At 42.1% G+C, this 20,043-nt stretch overlaps 1 protein-coding gene and 1 pseudogene across 5 annotated transcripts in view; both read right to left on the bottom strand.

Moving 5' to 3' along the window:
• The window catches only part of CNIH3 (cornichon family AMPA receptor auxiliary protein 3), a 333,831-nt gene that overhangs the window by 172,851 nt on the left and 140,937 nt on the right, over positions 1–20,043 (bottom strand). The window contains exon 1 of one of the 5 annotated variants that reach the window (XM_015115429.3): positions 3,862–4,085. The exons of the other annotated variants lie outside the window; for them this stretch is intronic. Within the exon in view, the coding sequence (XP_014970915.1) occupies positions 3,862–3,888 (27 nt within the window). The 5' untranslated portion in view covers positions 3,889–4,085. Of the gene's footprint in view, positions 1–3,861; positions 4,086–20,043 lie in introns of those variants that run through there. 5 annotated transcript variants of the gene reach the window in all.
• On the bottom strand, positions 8,673–9,191 carry LOC144329634 (aldo-keto reductase family 1 member B1 pseudogene; annotated as a pseudogene).

Raw genomic sequence — 20,043 nt, 5'->3', positions numbered from 1 at the left:
AATCAGCGTCTCCAATGGTAGGGGCCCCAGCATTGTTAGTTTAAAATGTTCTGCAGGTAAGTCTGAAGTGCATCTCTGATTAGGTATCACTAAACCAAACAACTTGGTATCTAAACTCACCCTCCACCATAGCTTACCATCCTCTTGCTATCTTCCCTAAACTATCTATTTGATGATGTCCAAAATCATCAGAAATTCGTAATAATGAACAGGAGAGTTGATAGGTGCCTCTTACCCACTGACCCCCATATGCAATTCAGATTTTATCCCTCACTCTCACATAGTTTGGCCAAACTGGTCCACTCTGGTTGATATTTCCCTCATTGAGCTGGGACTCAGGACATTCCCTCACCTGGCATGGCCCCCTTCCAAACGCACATTCACACACTGCCCCCTAATACACACTCCCAGTCCTTCGAAACTCACTTCAAGTCCTGCCTCCAGAAAGCTTTCTGTGGTCACTCACGACTCTGTCCATTGCCGCTGTTCTCTCCATCCTGTGAATTCTTACAGCACTTTGCATGTGCCTGGGGACAGTAAGTACATAACATGAAGGAGGAGGAAATATCTTAGAGCACAGACTCAAGTGGACCCAGAATAACTTCTTTAAAATGTAATGTTTTTACAAACAGACATGAAAGTTTTATCTCCATAATCCATTTATGGAGTCCACTAATGCTCCAGGAAGATGGTCCATGTATATTCTGAAGCTTCTATAAACCCCCGGCACATGCTATGTGCCCCAGCAACACATCCGCTCAAGCAACATGGCCGAGTACCATGGAGAGAAAGGACTCAACAAAGAGATCTGAAATAATGAATAGATAAGTGAATCAACAAAGTCAAATGGTTTTTCCCCTCTATTATTAAGTGCAATTTAGATACATGGCAGCTCCAAATCTCCAAACTTATAGACCTGACCATCTTAGTATTCAGAAAAACAAAGTCCTCCAGATGGCAGGTCTCAGCCTCTTTAGAAGGCATTTGGAACACCTTCTGATTCCTGAATATGCCACTTGGAGTCCCCCACCCTGATTTCAACAGGCTTCTCAAAATATTTCTTCCAGACTCATACTCCTTCTCTCCAAGAGGAATTTGGGTGAATAAAGTGTCTTCCATTTCACTACATGTACACATAAGAAGGAAATTCTGTGGTGATTGATCCAGGTGTATTGCACACAGGCTACCGCCCCAGGCACTTCAAGATCCATCACCATTATTTTAGATTAAAAATTAGCTGGTAGCTACATAAGGGAGGAAAAAAAAAAAAAAAAAAAAAAAAACCACGTTCTGTTCTTTTCTATCTTTATGTCACATACTTGTCACGGACCAACCCTACAAAAGAAAAGCCGAGCCCAGCCACATCTGTCTCTGCACATAATAAGAAAATGTTTATCTCTAAAATTCTGTTCATACACCAACACACTTTAAGGCCTGGCCATTTGTGGCTACTTATGGATTATAAATAGCAGTTAAAAGAAATAAATAAACCCAGGAATAGCTGGAGGAGGCACAAAGAAAGGATGAAGGGAACCCCAGGCCCTCAGCAAGTCAAAGCCAAACAGCTGAATTGTATGTAAACATTATGAAAGAAAATGCAAAGGTTGTCAGGAAGAAGCAGCAGCTTCCCCAGCCCTCCCCACACCCTCTCTGTCCAATTTTTGTTATCATGATTCTTCCCCTATTTTGTGCATGTCCACCCCCCATCACCTGTACAGATAAATGCTTAACGTCACAACCTCGCGCACACCCAGTCTGATTCCAGAGATGTGAAAAGGCATCCAGGATATGCAGCTGCAGCTACCTCCTCTCCAGGCTTCCCAGAGTCCTCCTTATCCCACTGTAACTTAGATATGAAGAGTCTGTCTCTCAAAGTTTAGGTTTATAAGTGACTTAAATGTTATCCCCAAAGATCCTTGGCGAAGAAGATGAGCTAAATATTACCTTAACAAATCATCTTCCGAGAAAAGAAAAATGATGCCTGTCACCTTTAAAAAGCCAACCAATCAATAACAAAATAATGAGATCATAAGAATGACAATTCTTTTTTTTCTCCCATGATGCCAACTATATGCAATAGCACTGTTTTCAAAAGAAGCACAATTTACTCCTCTTAAAGGGAGCCCATAAGGAGGTATCCACTATGCTCTGGGCTCTTCATATTGTATTCTCAAGAGCACAGAGCAATTCGTTATGTGTCTGATTATTATTTGCACCACTCAATTAGTCAATACATACAATCAGATTAATCAGGAGGTAGTAGAAACCTGTGAAAAAGAAACAGGAAAGGAAAAGGTTTTCAAAAGGGCAGAAGGAAGTAAAAGAACTGATTAGGAATCACTAAGCAATTATTTCCAGTCCTTTCCCTCCAATGATGCCTTTTTTACTTCAAGAAATGTTAGGGTTCTGGTTAAAGATGGAAGACAACACACTCAGCCTTCAATCTCTTCAAAAAAACCAACAAAACCACAAAAAGACTTGGGTAAAGTCTAAATCCCCAGAACAAAGTGAAAAGGACAAAGACAAGAGCAACATGGTGTGAAAGGCAAATAAAATTTCAGGACCCCAAATTCACTATGCCAAAAGGAAAAATTAAGTTTGGAAGCCAAGTCACAAAAAACAAACAAAACAATTGCATTTTCTTTTGTTCCTAAACTGATAGCCACAGATAGAGGCCATATGTCTCCACCAGGGGCCTCCCTCACCCTGACAATGTAAATTAACAACTTATCCTCATGGTATGGGACAAGAGGAGACTAGAGATTGTCCCCACCTACCCCAAGATGAATGCATATTTGACTGCTTTCTCTACTCCATGTTTATCTTATGTAAAGTGCAGATTCATTAAGCACAAGGTGAATACATAACTAACTGTTCTCTCTACCCCTCCTTTTTTTTTTTTTTTTTTTTTTTTTGAGACAGAGTCTCGCTCTATCATCAGGCTGTGGCCACTGCAACCTCTGACTCCCTGGTTCAAGTGATTCTCCTGCCTCAGTCTCCCAAGTAGCTAGGATTATAGGCATGCGCTACCATGCCCGGCTAATTTTTGTATTTTTAGTAGAGACAGGGTTCACCACGTTAGCCAGGATAGTCTCGATCTCCTGACCTCATGATTCACCCACCCTGGGCTCCCAAAGTGCTGGGATTACAGGCGTGAGCCACCGCATCTGGCCTATCCCTCCTTTCGTGTGTAACATATGGATTCACAAGAATGCGACCTTCTTTTTTTGCTTTGTTCTTTCCCCTCTTGCCCACTTTTCCCCTTTAAATATTGAAGCCCTCCAAATCCTCTTCAGAAAAAGTACAGGCTACAGATCCTACCGTGGCTTATGTCTCCTTTTCCCAGGCATGTTTTCAACCTTGGCAAAATAAACCTCTACATTGATGGAGGCCTGTGTCAGATACTTTTTGGTTTATAATGGTAATGGAAAACTGGAAAGCAGATGGATGAGTGGCTGGATCACTGACTTAGAAGGCTGAATCCTAAACCAGCCCAGGTACCTTTAGGAGTAGGGATGAAAGTGGGGTCCAAATATAAGGGGTCTGACTCAAATCTATTTAAGATACAGTTAGATACCTCCCAGCCTGTCATTCCCTCAGCACTTGGCTGAAGACTAGATGTTTACTCTCTTATTGGGGTAAAATGTCAGGATTCTAGGCACAGCTGAGGGTAGGGATAGCATATTAAAAACATGAGCAAGGAATCTGTTGAAGATTTACAGACTGATTTTGAGACACTCCCCCGCAACACGCACCCCAGGCTTATGTTTATTTACTCTGTCTTAGTCCGTTTGTGTTGCTAGAAAGGAATACCTGAGGCTGGGTATAAAGAAAAAAAAAGGAGGGTCTTATTTGACTCACAATTCTGCTGGCTGGAAGACTGGACATCTGGTGAGAGCCTCACGCTGCTTCCAATCATGGCAAATGGCAAACGGGAGCTGGTCTATGCAGAGCTCATGTGGCCAGAGAGGAAGGAAGAGGGAGTGGGGGAAAGGTGCCAGGCTGTTTTTAACAACCAGCTCTCTTAGGAACTAACAGAGCAAGAACTCACTCGTTACCATGAGGACAACACCAATCCCTTCCTGAGGGATCCACCCTCATGACCCAAACATCTCCCATTAGACTCCACCTCCAGCACTAGTGATCAAATTTCAGCATGAGGTTTGTAGGGGTCAAATATCTAAACCATAGTACACTCAGTTCCTAGACATTGTCAGCCAGACTTTTACCCTCTAGATGGAACACTGGAAGAGCCTTCCTTGCAGAATCAGATCCAATACAAATGACCTAGAGATATTGACATAGAGAGATTTGTCAAAGAAGTTCTTCAGCCAGTCCAGCCTAGTAAAGCCCACATTTGACGTCACACCCAACACGCTCAGAGTTTCCAATGGACTCCATGGAGACACCACTCAAATACAAAGGGCATAGACTCATTGGGGCATTTGAAGAAAACCTTTACAATGAAAGACAGAGGCCAAAATCACTAAGCAGAAAACAGCAACTTGGAGGAAACAGAGCTTATGAAAATATAAAAAGGAACCTCAAAAATGGCGTTGACAAGATGAATATCCCAAGGGCAAGAAGTTAAAATGGAAGAAATCACTCAGAAATAGAGCCAAAGGCAGAGATGGAAAATAGAGAAAAAAAAATAAGAAAACAAAAACACGATCAGTTCAGGAGGTCCAATATCTGAACAAAAAATTTCAATAGAGTTGTTCTCTACTCTCTACATGAAAAAGAAGAAATCGACAAAGAAATAATTGAGATATCCCAGGATGGAAAATATGTTTCCAGATTGAAAGGGCCCTCTGAACTCTCACCACAACAGATGAAAATACAAAAATACTCTGTGAAACTTTAGACAACTAAAGAGAAAATCCTACAAGCTTTCAGAAAGAGGAGAAAGAGAGAGAAAGGAGTTTCAACAAAAGTATAATGAATCAGAAAAGACACTGAATTTCTTAGCAGCAACATTGGAAACTAGAAGGTAATGAGGCAGAGAAAGTGTTTTCTAATCCAAAATTTTATACAGTCAAACTGTAATTAAGTGTGTAGGCAGAATAAAGACATTTTTAGATATGCAAGATCTCAAAACACTTCTCATGCAACCTTTATCAGGGAGATACTAGGTACTAGTACCTCCACCAAATAATAGTACCAGTCGCCAAAATGAGACTCACTAAGAAAGAGAAAGACAATGGATACGGGACACAGGGGATCAAAAACAAGGGAGCAAAGGGAATTTCTAGGATAATGGTGAAAGAAACCCTTAAGATGGCAGCTGTGCAGTAGGCATAGAGCATAACTAGCCCAGCCTGGATCAAGTCAGAAGGTGCTGGAATCATCAAGAAGACGAAATTGTTGGAAATACCTAATGCGTTTAAGTACTGAAGACAGATTTATATCTTGGGAGCAAGTTAGGGGAATAAATTAGTAGTAAGCACAAAGAGAGCTAATCACCAAACAGAAAAGGCAAATGTTTTACTTTTTATTTTACCAGTTGGAATAGCTTTTTGTTGTCATCATTGTTGTTGTTTTTATTTTTTAAATTTTTATTTCAATAGTTTTGGGGGAAGAGGTGGTATTTGGGTACATGGAAAAGTTCTTTAGTGGTGATTTCTGAGACTTTGGTCCACCCTTCATCCAAGCAGTGTACACTGTACCCAATATGCAGTCTTTTATCCTTCACCTCCCTGCCACCGTTCCCTGTAAGCTTGTGCTTATAAGTGAGAACATAGGATGTTTGATTTTCCATTCCTAAGTTACTTCACTTAGAATAATAGTCTCCAACTCCATCCAGGTTGCTTTGAATGCCATTATTTTGTTCCTTTTTATGGCTAAGTAGTATTTCATGGTATATGTATTTCATATGCATACACTACATTTTCTTTATCCATTTGTTGGTTGATGAGTATTTAGGCTGGTTCCACATTTTTACAATTGTGAATTATGCTGCTATAAACCTGCACGTGCAAGTGTCTTTTTCATATAATGACTTATTTTCCTCTGTGTAGATATCCAGTAGTGGGATTGCTGGATCAAACAATAGTTCTATAATACTTTTAGCTCTTTAAAAAATCTCCATACTGTTTTCCGTAGTGGTTGTACTAGTTTACATTCCCACCAGCAGTATAAAAGTGTTCCCCTTTCACCACATCCATGACAATATCTGTTGTTGTGTGTTTTTTTTGTTGTTGTTTTTTTTTTTTTTTTTTTTTGAGACGGAGTCTGGCTCTGTCACCCAGGCTGGAGTGCAGTGGCGCGATCTCGGCTCACTGCAAGCTCCGCCTCCCGGGTTCACGCCATTCTCCTGCCTCAGCCTCGCAAGTAGCTGGGACTACAGGCGCCCGCCACCTCGCCCGGCTAGTTTTTTGTATTTTTTAGTAGAGATGGGGTTTCACCGTGTTAGCCAGGATGGTCTCGATCTCCTGACCTAGTGATCCGCCCGTCTCGGCCTCCCAAAGTGCTGGGATTACAGGCTTGAGCCACCGCGCCCAGCCTGTTGTTGTGTTTTTTTTAATCATGGCCATTCTTGCAGCAGTAAGGTGGTTTTGCATTGTGATTTTGATTTGCATTTCCCTGATAATTAGAGATGCTGAGCATTTTTTCATGTTGGACATTAGTATATATATACATTTTTTTTTATAATTGTCTATTCATGTCCTTTGCCCACTTTTTGATGGCATTAATTGGTTTTTTCTTGCTGATTTGTTTGAGTTCCTTGTAGATTCTGGATATTAGTCCTTTCTCAGATGCACAGTTTGTGAATATTTTCTCCCACTCTGTTAGTTGTCTGTTTACTCTGTTGATTATTTCTTTTGCTGCGCAGCAACTTTCTAGTTTAATTAGGTCCCATCTATTTATCTTTGTTTTTATTGCATTTGCTTTTGGGTTCATAAAGTCCTTGCCTAAGCCAATGTCTAGAAGAGTTTTTCCAGTACTGTCATAAAGAATTTTTGTGACTTTGGGTATTATATTTAAGTCTCTATCTATCTTAAGTTGATTTTTGTGTAAGGTAAGAAATGAGGATACAGTTTCATTCTTCTACATGTGGCTTGCCAATTATCCCAGCACTATTTGTTGAATAGGGTGTACTTTGTCCCACTTTATATTTTTGTTTTGCTGAAGATCAGTTGGCTGTATTTGGCTTTATTTCTGGGTTCTCTTTTCTATTCCATTGGTCTACATGCCCATTTTTACACCAGTACCATGTTGTTTCAGTAACAATAGCTTTGTAGGATAGTTTGAAGTCAGGTAATGTGTGATGCCTCTAGATTTGTTTTTGGGTTTTGTGGGGTTTATTTGCTTGCTTACTTACTCTTGCTTTCACTATGTGGGCTCTAGAAAAGGCAAATATTACCTTCAGAAAAAACAAAAGGCTTTACAGGAAAGAAATAGTAATCATAGTATAAATGGCTCAGTTGTGAATAGCACCTACATAGGTCATAAGAATGCAAACACTGAATGTTAACTAACCACATGTGAAAGTGAAGTGTATAAAGAAAACTGAAACCCTCTCTTCCTTAGTGGGAAATAAGTAGATTATTCCTACTATAAAAAAAAGTCAAGAAAGAGCAAGATAAGGTTGTTATTTAGAGATATGTAGGTAAATTCCAAAAAAGTATAAGTACTTCTGAAGGGCAGGAAATGGAGGGCAAACTTGGGAATGGAAGGGGAACTCCCATCAAGCTCTTCACTTTTACTATTTGACTCTTTAAACTATGTAGATATATAACTTTTTTTTTTTAAAGAAACTATTTTTAAAGTAAAAAGAAAGTTTATGGATATCCCCATGTATATTGACTGTCTCTTAGCTGAGAAAGAACATGATAAAAGCCACACTTTAAAATATATTTGAACTTCCTTACTCAGAGAAGCATTTACATACATTAGAAAAATAGTAGATTCACGTAAGTACAAAACACATAATTGATTCATGCCTAAGCAGTGCTCAGTATGTGTATGGATTTCCTCTCCGTATAAGGTTTAGTAATTAAGAGACTTAACCTACCTAAACCTCAGTTTACCATAAATGTTACCAAGAATGGATGCAGTTGTTCATCTGCTCTTTGGATGCTGTGAGATCCATATCTTTTTAAAGTTCCCTTTTATATGTACTAGCTTGAGTAGGTATCTAACTGTTGCACCCAAACATGCCCTGAGAAAAATAGTGAAGATATACACACTACTCAAAGTTGTCCAGTTGGCAAGTGATAGAGACATCATTTGAAACTAGTACAAAGGCTATTCTACTTTGCTACACATTTATAGATCTTCATAATTTTTCTTCAGTGACTGTTTTTTTCCCCACAAAAAGCACTTTTTATTTGAGACAAAGAGAAGTCTTACTGAAAGGATTACATTTCCAAGCAGTCAAAACTCAACTGTTAGTAGCACTATTTTGGCCCAGTAGATTCTGCTTCTCTTTGGTCAGAAAAGGGTATTCAGGTTGTACTTTCCCCAGCTGGGCAAAAAGAAGGGCAAAGCAAAGCTACTCTATTTACAGGGCTCTTCAGATCCAACATTAAGATAGACACACCCTCGCTGGCCACTCTACAGGTTGCTGTCCCACTGCTGAGTGACACTGGCCATACTATCTTTGCAAGGAAAACAAAATGAGGCAGGAAACACAGTATAGGTCACTTGGGGACAAGCAGGCATCCACAGCTTCAAAAATCCTCATGGAAGGGGTAATCGTTGCGGGAGGCACAGCCCACCAAGGCACAGACCCTCCCATTTCTGTTGTAGCTGAATAAGGTGGTCATATCCTGGCTGTTCAGTTTAAAGTCGAAGACCTTAAAGTTCTCAGCAATGTGTTCTGGTGTCACAGACTTGGGGATCACCACCAAGTTCCTCTACGTGGGGAACCAGATCAGAACCTGGGCTGTAGTTTTATTATGCTTGGCTGTGATTTCCTTGATCCTGGGATCCTCCAGGAGGGAAGGATCCGCAGGCTTGGCCCAGGGCCTGTCAGAAGAGCTGAGGGGGCTGTAGGCGGTCACCATGATGCCTTTGGACTGACAGTACTGGATTAACTTCTCCTGAGTGAGGTACAGGTGGCACTCAGTCTGGTTAACCACCTACTTATACTTTAAGTCAGGCTTGTTTAAGATCCTCTCAACCTGGAGATGGTTGAAGTTGAAGATGCCAATAGCTTTCATCAGCCCTTCATCTACTAGCTCTTCCATGCCCACCCATGTGTCCAGAATGTTGGTGTCACTGGGAACCACATTACCTGACTGATCCAATGGGAAAATTCCTTCCCAGACTTGAAGCTTGCTGGCCAACGAATATGGTAGAGGTCCAGGTAGTCCAGCTTCAGGTCAGTGAGCATCTTCTGGAAGGCTCCTTTCAACAGGCCCTTCTCATGGTACGCTCGCCACAGCTTGTTGACGATGAAGAGCTCCTCATGTTTCACTACCTGCTCCCTGGCTTCTCCTGAATGGCCACTCCCACCTCAGTCTTATTCTGGTACACGTGGGCACAGTCGATGTGGCAGTACCCAACGTCAATGGCCACCTTCACAGCCTCAGTTACCTGGCCCGGAGGAGACTTCCAGATGCCTAGCCCCAGGATGGCCATCTTGGTGCCGTTGTTGAACATGAAGTGGCTGACCGTGGCTGCTGCACTCTCCAGACCTCTGCCCAGAACCATGCACCTCAGTGACTCTTTAGGTAACTTAATAATATTAAAATAGTTATGTCTTTAAGAATGCCTGGTCTGGCCGGGCGCGGTGGCTCAAGCCTGTAATCCCAGCACTTTGGGAGGCCGAGACGGGCGGATCACGAGGTCAGGAGATCGAGACCATCCTGGCTAACACGGTGAAACCCCGTCTCTACTAAAAAATACACAAAAACTAGCCCGGCGAGGTGGCGGGCGCCTGTAGTCCCAGCTACTTGGGAGGCTGAGGCAGGAGAATGGCGTGAACCCGGGAGGCGGAGCTTGCAGTGAGCTGAGATCTGGCCATTGCACCCCTGCCTGCGCGACAGAGCGAGACACTGCCTCAAAAAAATAAAATAAAAAAAATAAAAAAAATAAAAGAATGCCTGGTCTAATCAACAATGAAATACTTACTGTGACAGTGGAGCCACTTAATAGATTTGGATTTGCAAAGCCAGTAGGTGGGAGGTTGCTTATTTTCTAATAGGTACTTGACATGAAGCAGTGGGTGCTTTTATTATGGCTACAGGGACCTACCTGATTTTCCCAGCTATGGATAGGTAGAGAGACTGAGGTAGCATATAGTCTAGTCTACATGCGTTTTATATATAAATATACTATTAAAATGTCAAAAATAAACTATATATTTTCTAATTAGAACATATAAAAAAATTGACTCATATGTGTAATCCCAACACCTTGGGAGGCTGAGGTGGGAGGATCCTTGAGCCCAGGAGTTCAAGACCAGTGTGGGCAACACTGTGAGACCCTGTCTATATAAATATATAATGCTTTTTAAAAAATAAACATATGAAAAAGGGAAATACCATTTACAAAAAAAAAAAAAAGTAAGGAACTATAAACATCTACATGCAAGTGAATTACCTTCCTGGTTAATAAGACCTCACTTGCAGCTACCTCTCCTTTACCTTTTTATCACACATTTCCTACCCTGGGAAAAGGTAGGGAGACTACTCCCTTCACAAAGTAAACATGGAAAAAAGACAAACAGCTCCCTAAGAATTAGTTTCTCATGCTTGAGTTCTGATATGGGGTGTTATATTTTCACACAAAAAGCCCTGCTGAATTCCTCACAAATTAACTCTGGGTTAATTTGCTGAACTACTATTACCTAGTTCCACTTAATCTCATTCTAGTTTTCCTTATTCTGCCTTAGAAAAGGACTTTTCTTGGACTACCTCATACTGATAAGCTAAGTGTCAATAACTTCCAGCCTTATGAAGATCTCTGAGCACACTGCCTAAATCCCAGCTTAGAGTTCCACAGCAAAGGCAGGGGCTGAGCTCGGCTTTTCCTCTATGCCTAGTCAGACCCATTTTCAGCCATCTCCAAAAAAAGGCTGTACCTTGCAGCTTGTGTTTTAATTACACACTTCCTATATACTCTCTTCCTAAAGGAAGATTGAATGAAAATAGAGAATAGACAAGCAATAAAGAAAATCAACAAAACCAAAAGTTGGTTCTTTGAAAAGATCAACAAAATTAACAAATCTTTGATGAGACTGACTAAAAAATCAAGAGAAAAGACTCAAGTTACTAAAATACAAAACGATGCTGGGAACATTACTACTGATATTACAGAAATAAAGAGGATTACAAGACAGTATTATGAACAATTGTATGTCAACAATTTTGATTATTGATTCAATCTACTTAATAGTTATAGGTCTAGTAAAATTTTCCATTTCTTTATTAGTCAGTTTTGCTAGATTATGTGTTTCTAGGAATTGTTCATTTCATCCAGGTTATTCGACGTGTTGCACTCCAGTCTAGGCAGCAGGGCCAGACCCTGTCTCAAAAACAACAACTACAACAAAAAAACAACTTAGAAATAAATTTAACGAAGGAAGCAAAAGACTTGTACACTGAAAACTATGAAACATTGCTGGAAGGTAAAATAAATGAAAAGACATCCTTTGTTCATGGATTGGCAGACTTAACATTGTTAAGATGACAAGACTGCCCAAAGTAATCTTCAGCTTCAATACAATCACTATTAAAATCCCAACAGCATTTTTTGGGGCAGAAATATTAAAAAAAAAAAAAAAAAACCAACAACCCTATCCTAAAATTCATCAAGGGATCAATCTCCAATAATCCTCTAACAGGATTGCTGTACAGATTCAATTAGATCAGGGGTTTAGTGAATTCTTTTTTTTTTTTTTTTTTTCCTTGAGATGGGGTTTCACTCTGTCACCCAGGCTGAAGTGCAACAGCATGATCTCAGCTCACTGCAACCTCCACCTCCACCAGATTCAAGAGATTATCATCCCTCACCCTCCCGAATAGCTGGAACTACAGGCGTGCACCACCTTGCCCAGCTAAGTTTTGTATTTTTAGTAGCGACAGAGTTTCACCATGTTGACTAGGCTGGTCTCAAACTCCTGACCTCAGGTGATTCACCCGTCTCCACCTCCCAAAGTGCTGGGATTACAGGCATGAACCACCACACTGGGCTGTGAATTCTTATAATTGTATGTTGCCTTGGCATCCATTTTAAATATAAGTTGGACTTCCTCATACCAGAAGTAGAGTTTAGTTGCCTTTGACACAATTTCTAGTTCTCCACCTCCTCCTAGTTCTGCAGTGTGGTTGATCCAGATGTCTGCCTTATACAACAACTTCCTGGTGATCACCTGCCTACAAGACAACTAGATGCAACCTATTTGACTTGCCTGGCTGACCCCCACATCTTGCATTGTCTGTGCAGATACGCTGCAGTGACCACCTCTCAGTCACAGCATGGCCCCATGGAACTCATGCTTGCTTGCTTTAAACCCACCAGTTAGAACTCCCTGTGGAAAACCTGCTTGGGCAAACCCCTGGACACCAAAAAGGGCTTTGGCCCTCAGGTCCTCTCTCACCCTCTCTCTTTTGCTTTCTACCCTCTGGTTGCCCCTGCAGGTCCCAGTCAGTGCCCCTCTTCCTGTCGGACCTGCTTGGGGTTTTTTTGTTGGTTTGTTTTTGAGATGGAGTCTCACTCTGTCGTCCAGGCTGGAATGTAGTGGTGCGATCTCGCCTCACTGCAATTTCCGCCTCCTAGGTTCAAGCGATTCTCATGCCTCAGCCTCCCAAGTAGCTGGGATTACAGGTGCCCAGCACCATGCCCGGCTGATTTTTTGTATTTTTAGTAGAGACAGGGTTTCATCATGTTGGCCAGGCTGGTCTTGAACTCCTGACCTCAAGTGATCCATCCACCTCAGCCTCCCAAAGTGCTAGGATTACAGGCGTGAGCCACCATGCCTGTCCCCTGCTGGTTTTATGATACCCTCTTCTCTCTGCAATCTTTAAGTAATTAAAAAACTGTTTCGGTTATTTTATGTGTCTTGCTATGCCACCTCCTCTGTGTCTCACCTGGCTGCCATACCTGATTCTAGCTCTCCTCAGGGCAGGGCTCTCCTAGAGAGTGACAATGTTGCATTAGGGCCACTCTCAAAAGAGAGACCTCAAAACCCAATGAGAAGAAAACACAACAAGGGGTTTTGGGGGAATTTGATGGGTTAACCCAAAGTTTACAGAGAAGTGCAAGGGACCAAGAATAGCCAAGATACACTCAAAGGAAAATAAGACAAGAGGCCTTGCCCTATCAAGTATCAAGAATTATTAAAAAGCTCTAGTAATTAAGATAGTGGAGGCACAGAGGTATACTGAACAATGAAATAGAATAGGTTCCAGAAACAGACCCATATGTATATGTGCATTTATGACAAAGCTGCCGTTGCTCACAGTGTGGAAATTCATGGTGCTGAGTACTGAGTATTCACACAGGAAAAAAGAGAAAAAGAAAAAGAAATATGATCCTATTTCTATTGGATCTATCCTATTGAAAACAAACATCAATTCCACGTAGACTGTAGGCCTAAATGTGAAAGGCAAAACTATAAAACTTTTAGAAGATAATATAGGCAATGTGATTATAACATTCAGTAAGAAAGATTGCATACAAAGTTGTTGTATAAATAGTTTATACAAAAAATATAAACTATAAAGGAAATGTTTGATAAGTTTGGCTAAGCTAAAATTAGAACATATGTTCACCAAAAGAAACTGTTAGAGAATTTAAAAAACAATTAAACAAGAGGTGCTGGAGAGGATGTGGAGAAATAGGAACAGTTTTATACTGTTGGTGGAACTGTAAACTAGGTCAACCATTGTGGAAGACAGTGTGGCAATTCTTCAAGGATCTAGAACTAGAAATACCATTTGACCCAGTCATCCCATTACTGGGGATATACCCAAAGGATTATAAATCATGCTGCTATAAAGACACAGGCACATGTATGTTTATTGTGGCACTATTCACAATAGCAAAGACTTGGAACCAACCCAAATGTCCATCAAAGACTGGATTAAGAAAATGTGGCACATATACACCATGGAATACTATGCAGCCATAAAAAAGGATGAGTTTGTGTCCTTTGTAGGGACATGGATGCAGCTGGAAACCATCATTCTCAGCAAACTATCGCAAGAACAGAAAACCAAATACCGCATGTTCTCACTCATAGGTGGGAATTGAACAATGAGATCACTTGGACACAGGAAGGGGAACATCACACACCGGGTCCTATTGTGTGGAGGGGGGAGGGGGAAGGGATAGCATTAGGAGATATACCTAATATAAATGACGAGTTAATGGGTGCAGCACACCAACATGCACATGTATACATATGTAACAAACCTGCACGTTGTGCACATGTACCCTAGAACTTAACGTATAATAAAAAAAAAATGGAGAAGCTATTTGTTGCAATATATAAATGTGGTAGTATCTAAAATACACAAAAAAGTCATATAAATCTATAAAGAAAAGAAATCTTAACAGAAAAAGATAGGTGCAACCATAAAAAAGAACAAGATTATGTCCTTTGTGGCAACATGGACGCAGCTGGAGGCCATTATCCTAAGCAAATTAACACAGGAACAGAAAACGGAATACCACATGTTCTCACTTATAAGTGGGAGCTAAACATTGGGTACACGGGGACACAAAGGTGGCAACAACAGACACTGGGGACTGCTAGAGGTGGGAGCGGAGGGAAGGATTGAAAAACTATCAGGCACTAAGCTCACTACGTGGGTGACAGGATCGATTGTACCCCAAACTGCAGCATCACATAATATACCCATGGAACAAACCTGCACATGTACCCCTTGAATCTAAAATAGAAATTGAAATTATTTAAAAAATCATTAAGGTTGGCAAGACTTTCTCTCTTTAGAGTAGAAGAAACATAAGTATCCATATCCATATGAAAATATGCTTGGCCAGGTGCAGTGGCTCACACCTGTAATCCCAGCACTTTGGGAGGCTGAGGTAGGTGGATCACCTGAGGTTGGAAGTTCGAGACCAGCTTGGCTAACATGGTGAAACCCTGTGTCTACTAAAACTACAAAAATTAGCCCAGCATGGTGGTGGGTGCCTGTAATCCCAGCTACTCTGGAGGCTGAGGCAAGAGAATCTCTGGAACCCAGGGGGTGGAGGTTGCAGTGAGCCAAGATCTTGCCATTGCACTCCAGCCTGGGCAACAGAGACTGTCGGAAAAAAAAAGAAAGAAAATATTCTCAACCTCATTCACAATCAGAAAAAAGAACAAACCACAGTAAGATACTATTTCATACCTACCAGACTGGCAAAACTTTAAAAGTCTGACAAAATCAGGTGTTGGCTATGATGGAAAAACCAGAGCACTCACACTGTTGGTGAGAGTGTCAATTGGCACAACCACTTGAAAAAGAATTAGAAATAATCTAGAGGAAGGCCATCTTATTCTCAATATACATTTTAATACCCAATCCACTCCCGACATTAGAAAAAGCTCCAAAAATTAGATTCCGACCCTCAAACCTCAAAACAGGACTTAATTAACCTCGCCTTCAAGGTGTACTGTAATAGAGTAGAGGCAGCCAAGTAGCAATGTATTTCTGAGTTGCAATTCCTTGCCTCCACTGTGAGACAAACCCCAGCCACATCTCCAGCAGACAAGAACTTCCAAACACCTGAACCGCAGCTGCCAGGGGTTCCTCCAGAACCTCCTCCCCCAGGAGCTAGCTACAAGTGCTGGAAATCTGGCCACTGGGCCAAGGAGTGCCCACAGCCTGGGATTCCTCCTAAGCCATGTCCCATCTGTGTGGGACCCCATTGAAAATTGGACTGTCCAGCTCCACCCAGCGCCACTCCCAGAGCCCCTTCAACTCTGGCCCAAGGCTCTCTGACTCCTTCCCAGATCTTCTCGGCTTAGTGACTGAAGACTGACGCTGCCCAATCGCCTCGGAAGCCCCCTGGACCATCACAGACGCTTCAGGTAACTCTCACAGTGGAGGGTAAGTCCGTTCCCTTCTTAACCAATATGGAAGCTACCAACTCCACATTACCTTCTTTTCAAGGGCCTGTTTCCTTTGCCTTCATAACTGTTGTGGGTATTGACGCCCAGGCTTCCAAACCTCTTAAAACTCCCCAACTCTGGTGCCAACTTGGACAACATTCTTTTATACACTCCTTTCTAGTTATTCCCACCTGCCCAGCTCCCTTATTAGGTCTAGACATTTTAACTAAATTATCTGCTTCCCTGACTATTCCTGGGCTACAGCCACACCTCATTGCTGCCTTTTCCCCCAGTTCAAAGCCTCCTTCACATCCTCCCCTTGTATCTCCCCACCTTAACCCACAAGTATGGGATACCTCTACTCCCTCCTTGGTGACCAATCATGCACCCCTTATCATCCCATTAAAACCTAATCACCCTTATCCTGCTCAATGCCAACATCCCATCCCACAGCACACTTTAAAAGGATTAAAGGCTGTTATCACTCGCCTGTTACAGCATGGGCTTCCAAAACCTATTAACTCTCCTTACAATTCCCCCATTTTACCTGTCCTAAAACCAGACAAGCCTTACAGGTTAATTCAGGATCTACACCTTTTCAATCGAATTGTTTTGCCTAACCACTCCATGGTGCCAAACCCATATACTCTCCCATCCTCAATACTTCCCTCCACAACCCATTATTCTGTTCTGGATCTCAAACATGCTTTCTTTACTATTCCTTTGCACCCTTCATCCCAGCCTCTCTTCGCTTTCACTTGGACTGACCCTGACACCCATCAGGCTCAGCAAATTACCTGGGCTGTACTGCCACAAGGCTTCGCGGTCAGCCCCCATTACTTCAGTCAGGCCCAAATTTCTTCCTCATGTTACCTATCTCGGCATAATTCTTCATGAAAACACATGTGCTCTCCCTGCTGATCGTGTGCGACTGATCTCTCAAACCCCAACATCTTCTACCAAACAACAACTCCTTTCCTTCCTAGGCATGGTTGGATACTTTCATCTTTGGATACCTGGTTTTGCCATCTTAACAAAACCATTATATAAACTCACAAAAGGAAACCTAGCTGACCCCATAGATCCTAAATCCTTTCCCCACTCCTTCAACAGCTTTAGAGACTGCCCCCACACTAGCTCTCCCTGACTCATCCCAACCCTTTTCATTACACACAGTCAAAGTGCAGGGCTGTGCAGTCGGAATTCTTACACAAGGACCGGGACCACACCCTGTAGCCTTTTTATCCAAACAACTTGACCTTACTGTTTTAGGCTGGCCATCATGTCTCTATGCAGCGGCTGCCACTGCCCTAATACTTTTAGAGGCCCTCAAAAATCACAAACTATGCTCAACTCACTCTCTACAGTTCTCATAACTTCCAAAATCTATTTTCTTCCTCACACCTGACACATATACTTTCTGCTCCCCGGCTCCTTCAGCTGTACTCACTCTTCATTGAGTCTCCCACAATTACCATTGTTCCTGGCCTGGACTTCAATCTGGCCTCCCACATTATTCCTGATGCCACACCTGACCCCCATGACTATCTCCCTGATACACCTGATATTCACTCCATTTCCCCAAATTTCCTTCTTTCCTGTTCCTCACCCTGGTCACACTTGGTTTATTGATGGCAGTTCCACCAGGCCTAAATGCCACACACCAGCAAAAGCAGGCTATGCTATAGTATCTTCCACGTCTAACATTGAGGCTACTGCTCTGCCCCCTTCCACGACCTCTCAGCAAGCCGAATTCATTGCCTTAACTCGAGCCCTCACTCTTGCAAAAGGACTATGCATCAATATTTGTACTGACACTAAATATGCCTTCCATATCCTGCACCACCATGCTGTTATATGGGCAGAAAGAGATTTCCTCACTACACAAGGTCCTCCACCATTAATGCCTCTTTAATAAAAACTCTTCTCAAGGCTGCTTTACTTCCAAAGGAAGCTGGAGTCTTACACTGCAAGGGCCATCAAAAGGCATCAGATTCCATCACTCAGGGCAACGCTTATGCTGATAAGATAGCTAAAAAAGCAGCTAGTGATCCAACTTCTGTCCCTCACGGCCAGTTTTTCTCCTCATCTGGTCACTGCCACCTACTCCCCCACTGAAACTTCCACTTATCAGTCTCTTCCCACACAAGGCAAATGGTTCTTGGACCAAGGAAAATATCTCCTTCCAGCCTCACAGGCCCATTCTATTCTATCATCATTTCATAACCTCTTCCATGTAGGTTACAAGCCGCTAGCCCACCTCTTAGAATCTCTCATTTCCTTTCCATCGTGGAAATCTATCCTCAAGGAAATCACTTCTTAGTTGTTCCATCTGCTATTCTACTGCTCCTCAGGGATTGTTCAGGCCCCCTCCCTTCCCTACACATCAAGCTCAGGGATGCACCCCCACCCCAGGAGTGGCAAATTGACTTTACTCACATGCCTCGAGTCAGGAAACTAAAATACCTCTTGTTCTAGGTGGACACTTTCACTGGATGGGTAGAGGCCTTTCCCACAGGGTCTGAGAAGGCCACTGCAGTCATTTCTTCCCTTCTGTCAGACATAATTCCTTGGTTTGGCCTTCCCACCTCTGTACAGTCCGATAACAGACCAGCCTTTACTAGTCAAATCACCCAAGCAGTTTCTCAGGCTCTTGGTATTCAGTGGCACCTGGTTTTACCTCAAACTGTCACCCTTAAGTCTCTCTTTAAGTGGATAGAAGATCTTCAGTGACAAAGTACACTCCAATACTTTCACCCTGATGAAGTCCTATTCTTTACTTTTATACTCACTGTTACTCTGGTTCCCATTCCTATGCCACCCTCTACCTCTCCCCAGCTATCTCTACCACACTATCAATCTCACTCTCTCCTAGCCATTTCTAATCCTTCTTTAACACAATTGTTGGCTTTGCATTTCTCTTTCCTCCAAAATTGCTGAGGCCTCGATTTACTCACTGCTGAAAAAGGAGGACTTTGTATATTTTTAAATGAAGAGTGTTGTTTTTACCTAAATCAATCTGGCCTGATATATGACAACATAAAAAAACTCGAGGATAGAGCCCAAAAACTCGCCAACCAAGCAAACAATAACATCGAACCCCCTTGGACACTCTCTAATTGGATGTCCTGGGTACTCCCAATTCTTAGTTCTTTAATACCTATTTTTTTCTCCTTCTTTTATTTGGACCTTGTGTCTTTCGTTTAGTTTCTCAATTCATACAAAACCGCATCCAGGCCATCACCAATAATTCTATATGACAATGCTCCTTCTAACAACCCCACAATATCACCCCTTACCCCAAAATCTTTCTTCAGTTGAATCTCTCCCACTGTAGGTTCCCACGCCACCCCTAATCCTGTTTGAAGCAGCCCTGAGAAACATCGCCCATTATCTCTCCATATCATCCCCAAAAATTTTCACCGCCCCAACACTTTACCAATATTTTGTTTTATTTTTCTTATTAATATAAGAAGACAGGAATGTTAGGCCTCTGAGCCCAAGCTAAGCCATCATATCCCCTGTGACCTGCACATATACATCCAGATCGCCTGAAGCAACTGAAGATCCACAAAAGAAGTGAAAATAGCCTTAACTGATGACATTCCACCATTGTGATTTGTTTCTGCCCCACCCTGACTGATCAATGTACTTTCTAATCTCCCCACCCTTTAGAAGGTTCTTTGTAATTCTCCCCACCCTTGAGAATGTACTTTGTGAGATCCACCTGCTGCCCGCAAAACATTGTTCCTAACTCAGCCGCCTATCCCAAAACCTATAAGAACTAATGATAATCCACCACCCTTTGCTGACTCTCTTTTCAGACTCAGCCCGCCCACACCCAGGAGAAATAACAGCCATGTTGCTCACACAAAGCCTGTTTGGTGGTCTCTTCACACGGACATGTGAGACAGCAAGAATGAAGATTCATGTGCCCTGTAACCCAGCAGGTCCGCATGCAGGATTATACCCTAGAGCTCCTGTACATGTGCACAAAGGGCCTCATACAAGAATGATTGAAAAAGTCTTGTCTA

The sequence above is a fragment of the Macaca mulatta genome, chromosome 1, assembly GCF_049350105.2.
Source record: "Macaca mulatta isolate MMU2019108-1 chromosome 1, T2T-MMU8v2.0, whole genome shotgun sequence".
In the NCBI taxonomy this organism is placed as follows: domain Eukaryota; kingdom Metazoa; phylum Chordata; class Mammalia; order Primates; family Cercopithecidae; genus Macaca; species Macaca mulatta.
The sequence above is the reverse complement of the archived record's forward strand: the minus strand, read 5'-3'. Positions and strand labels throughout refer to the sequence as shown.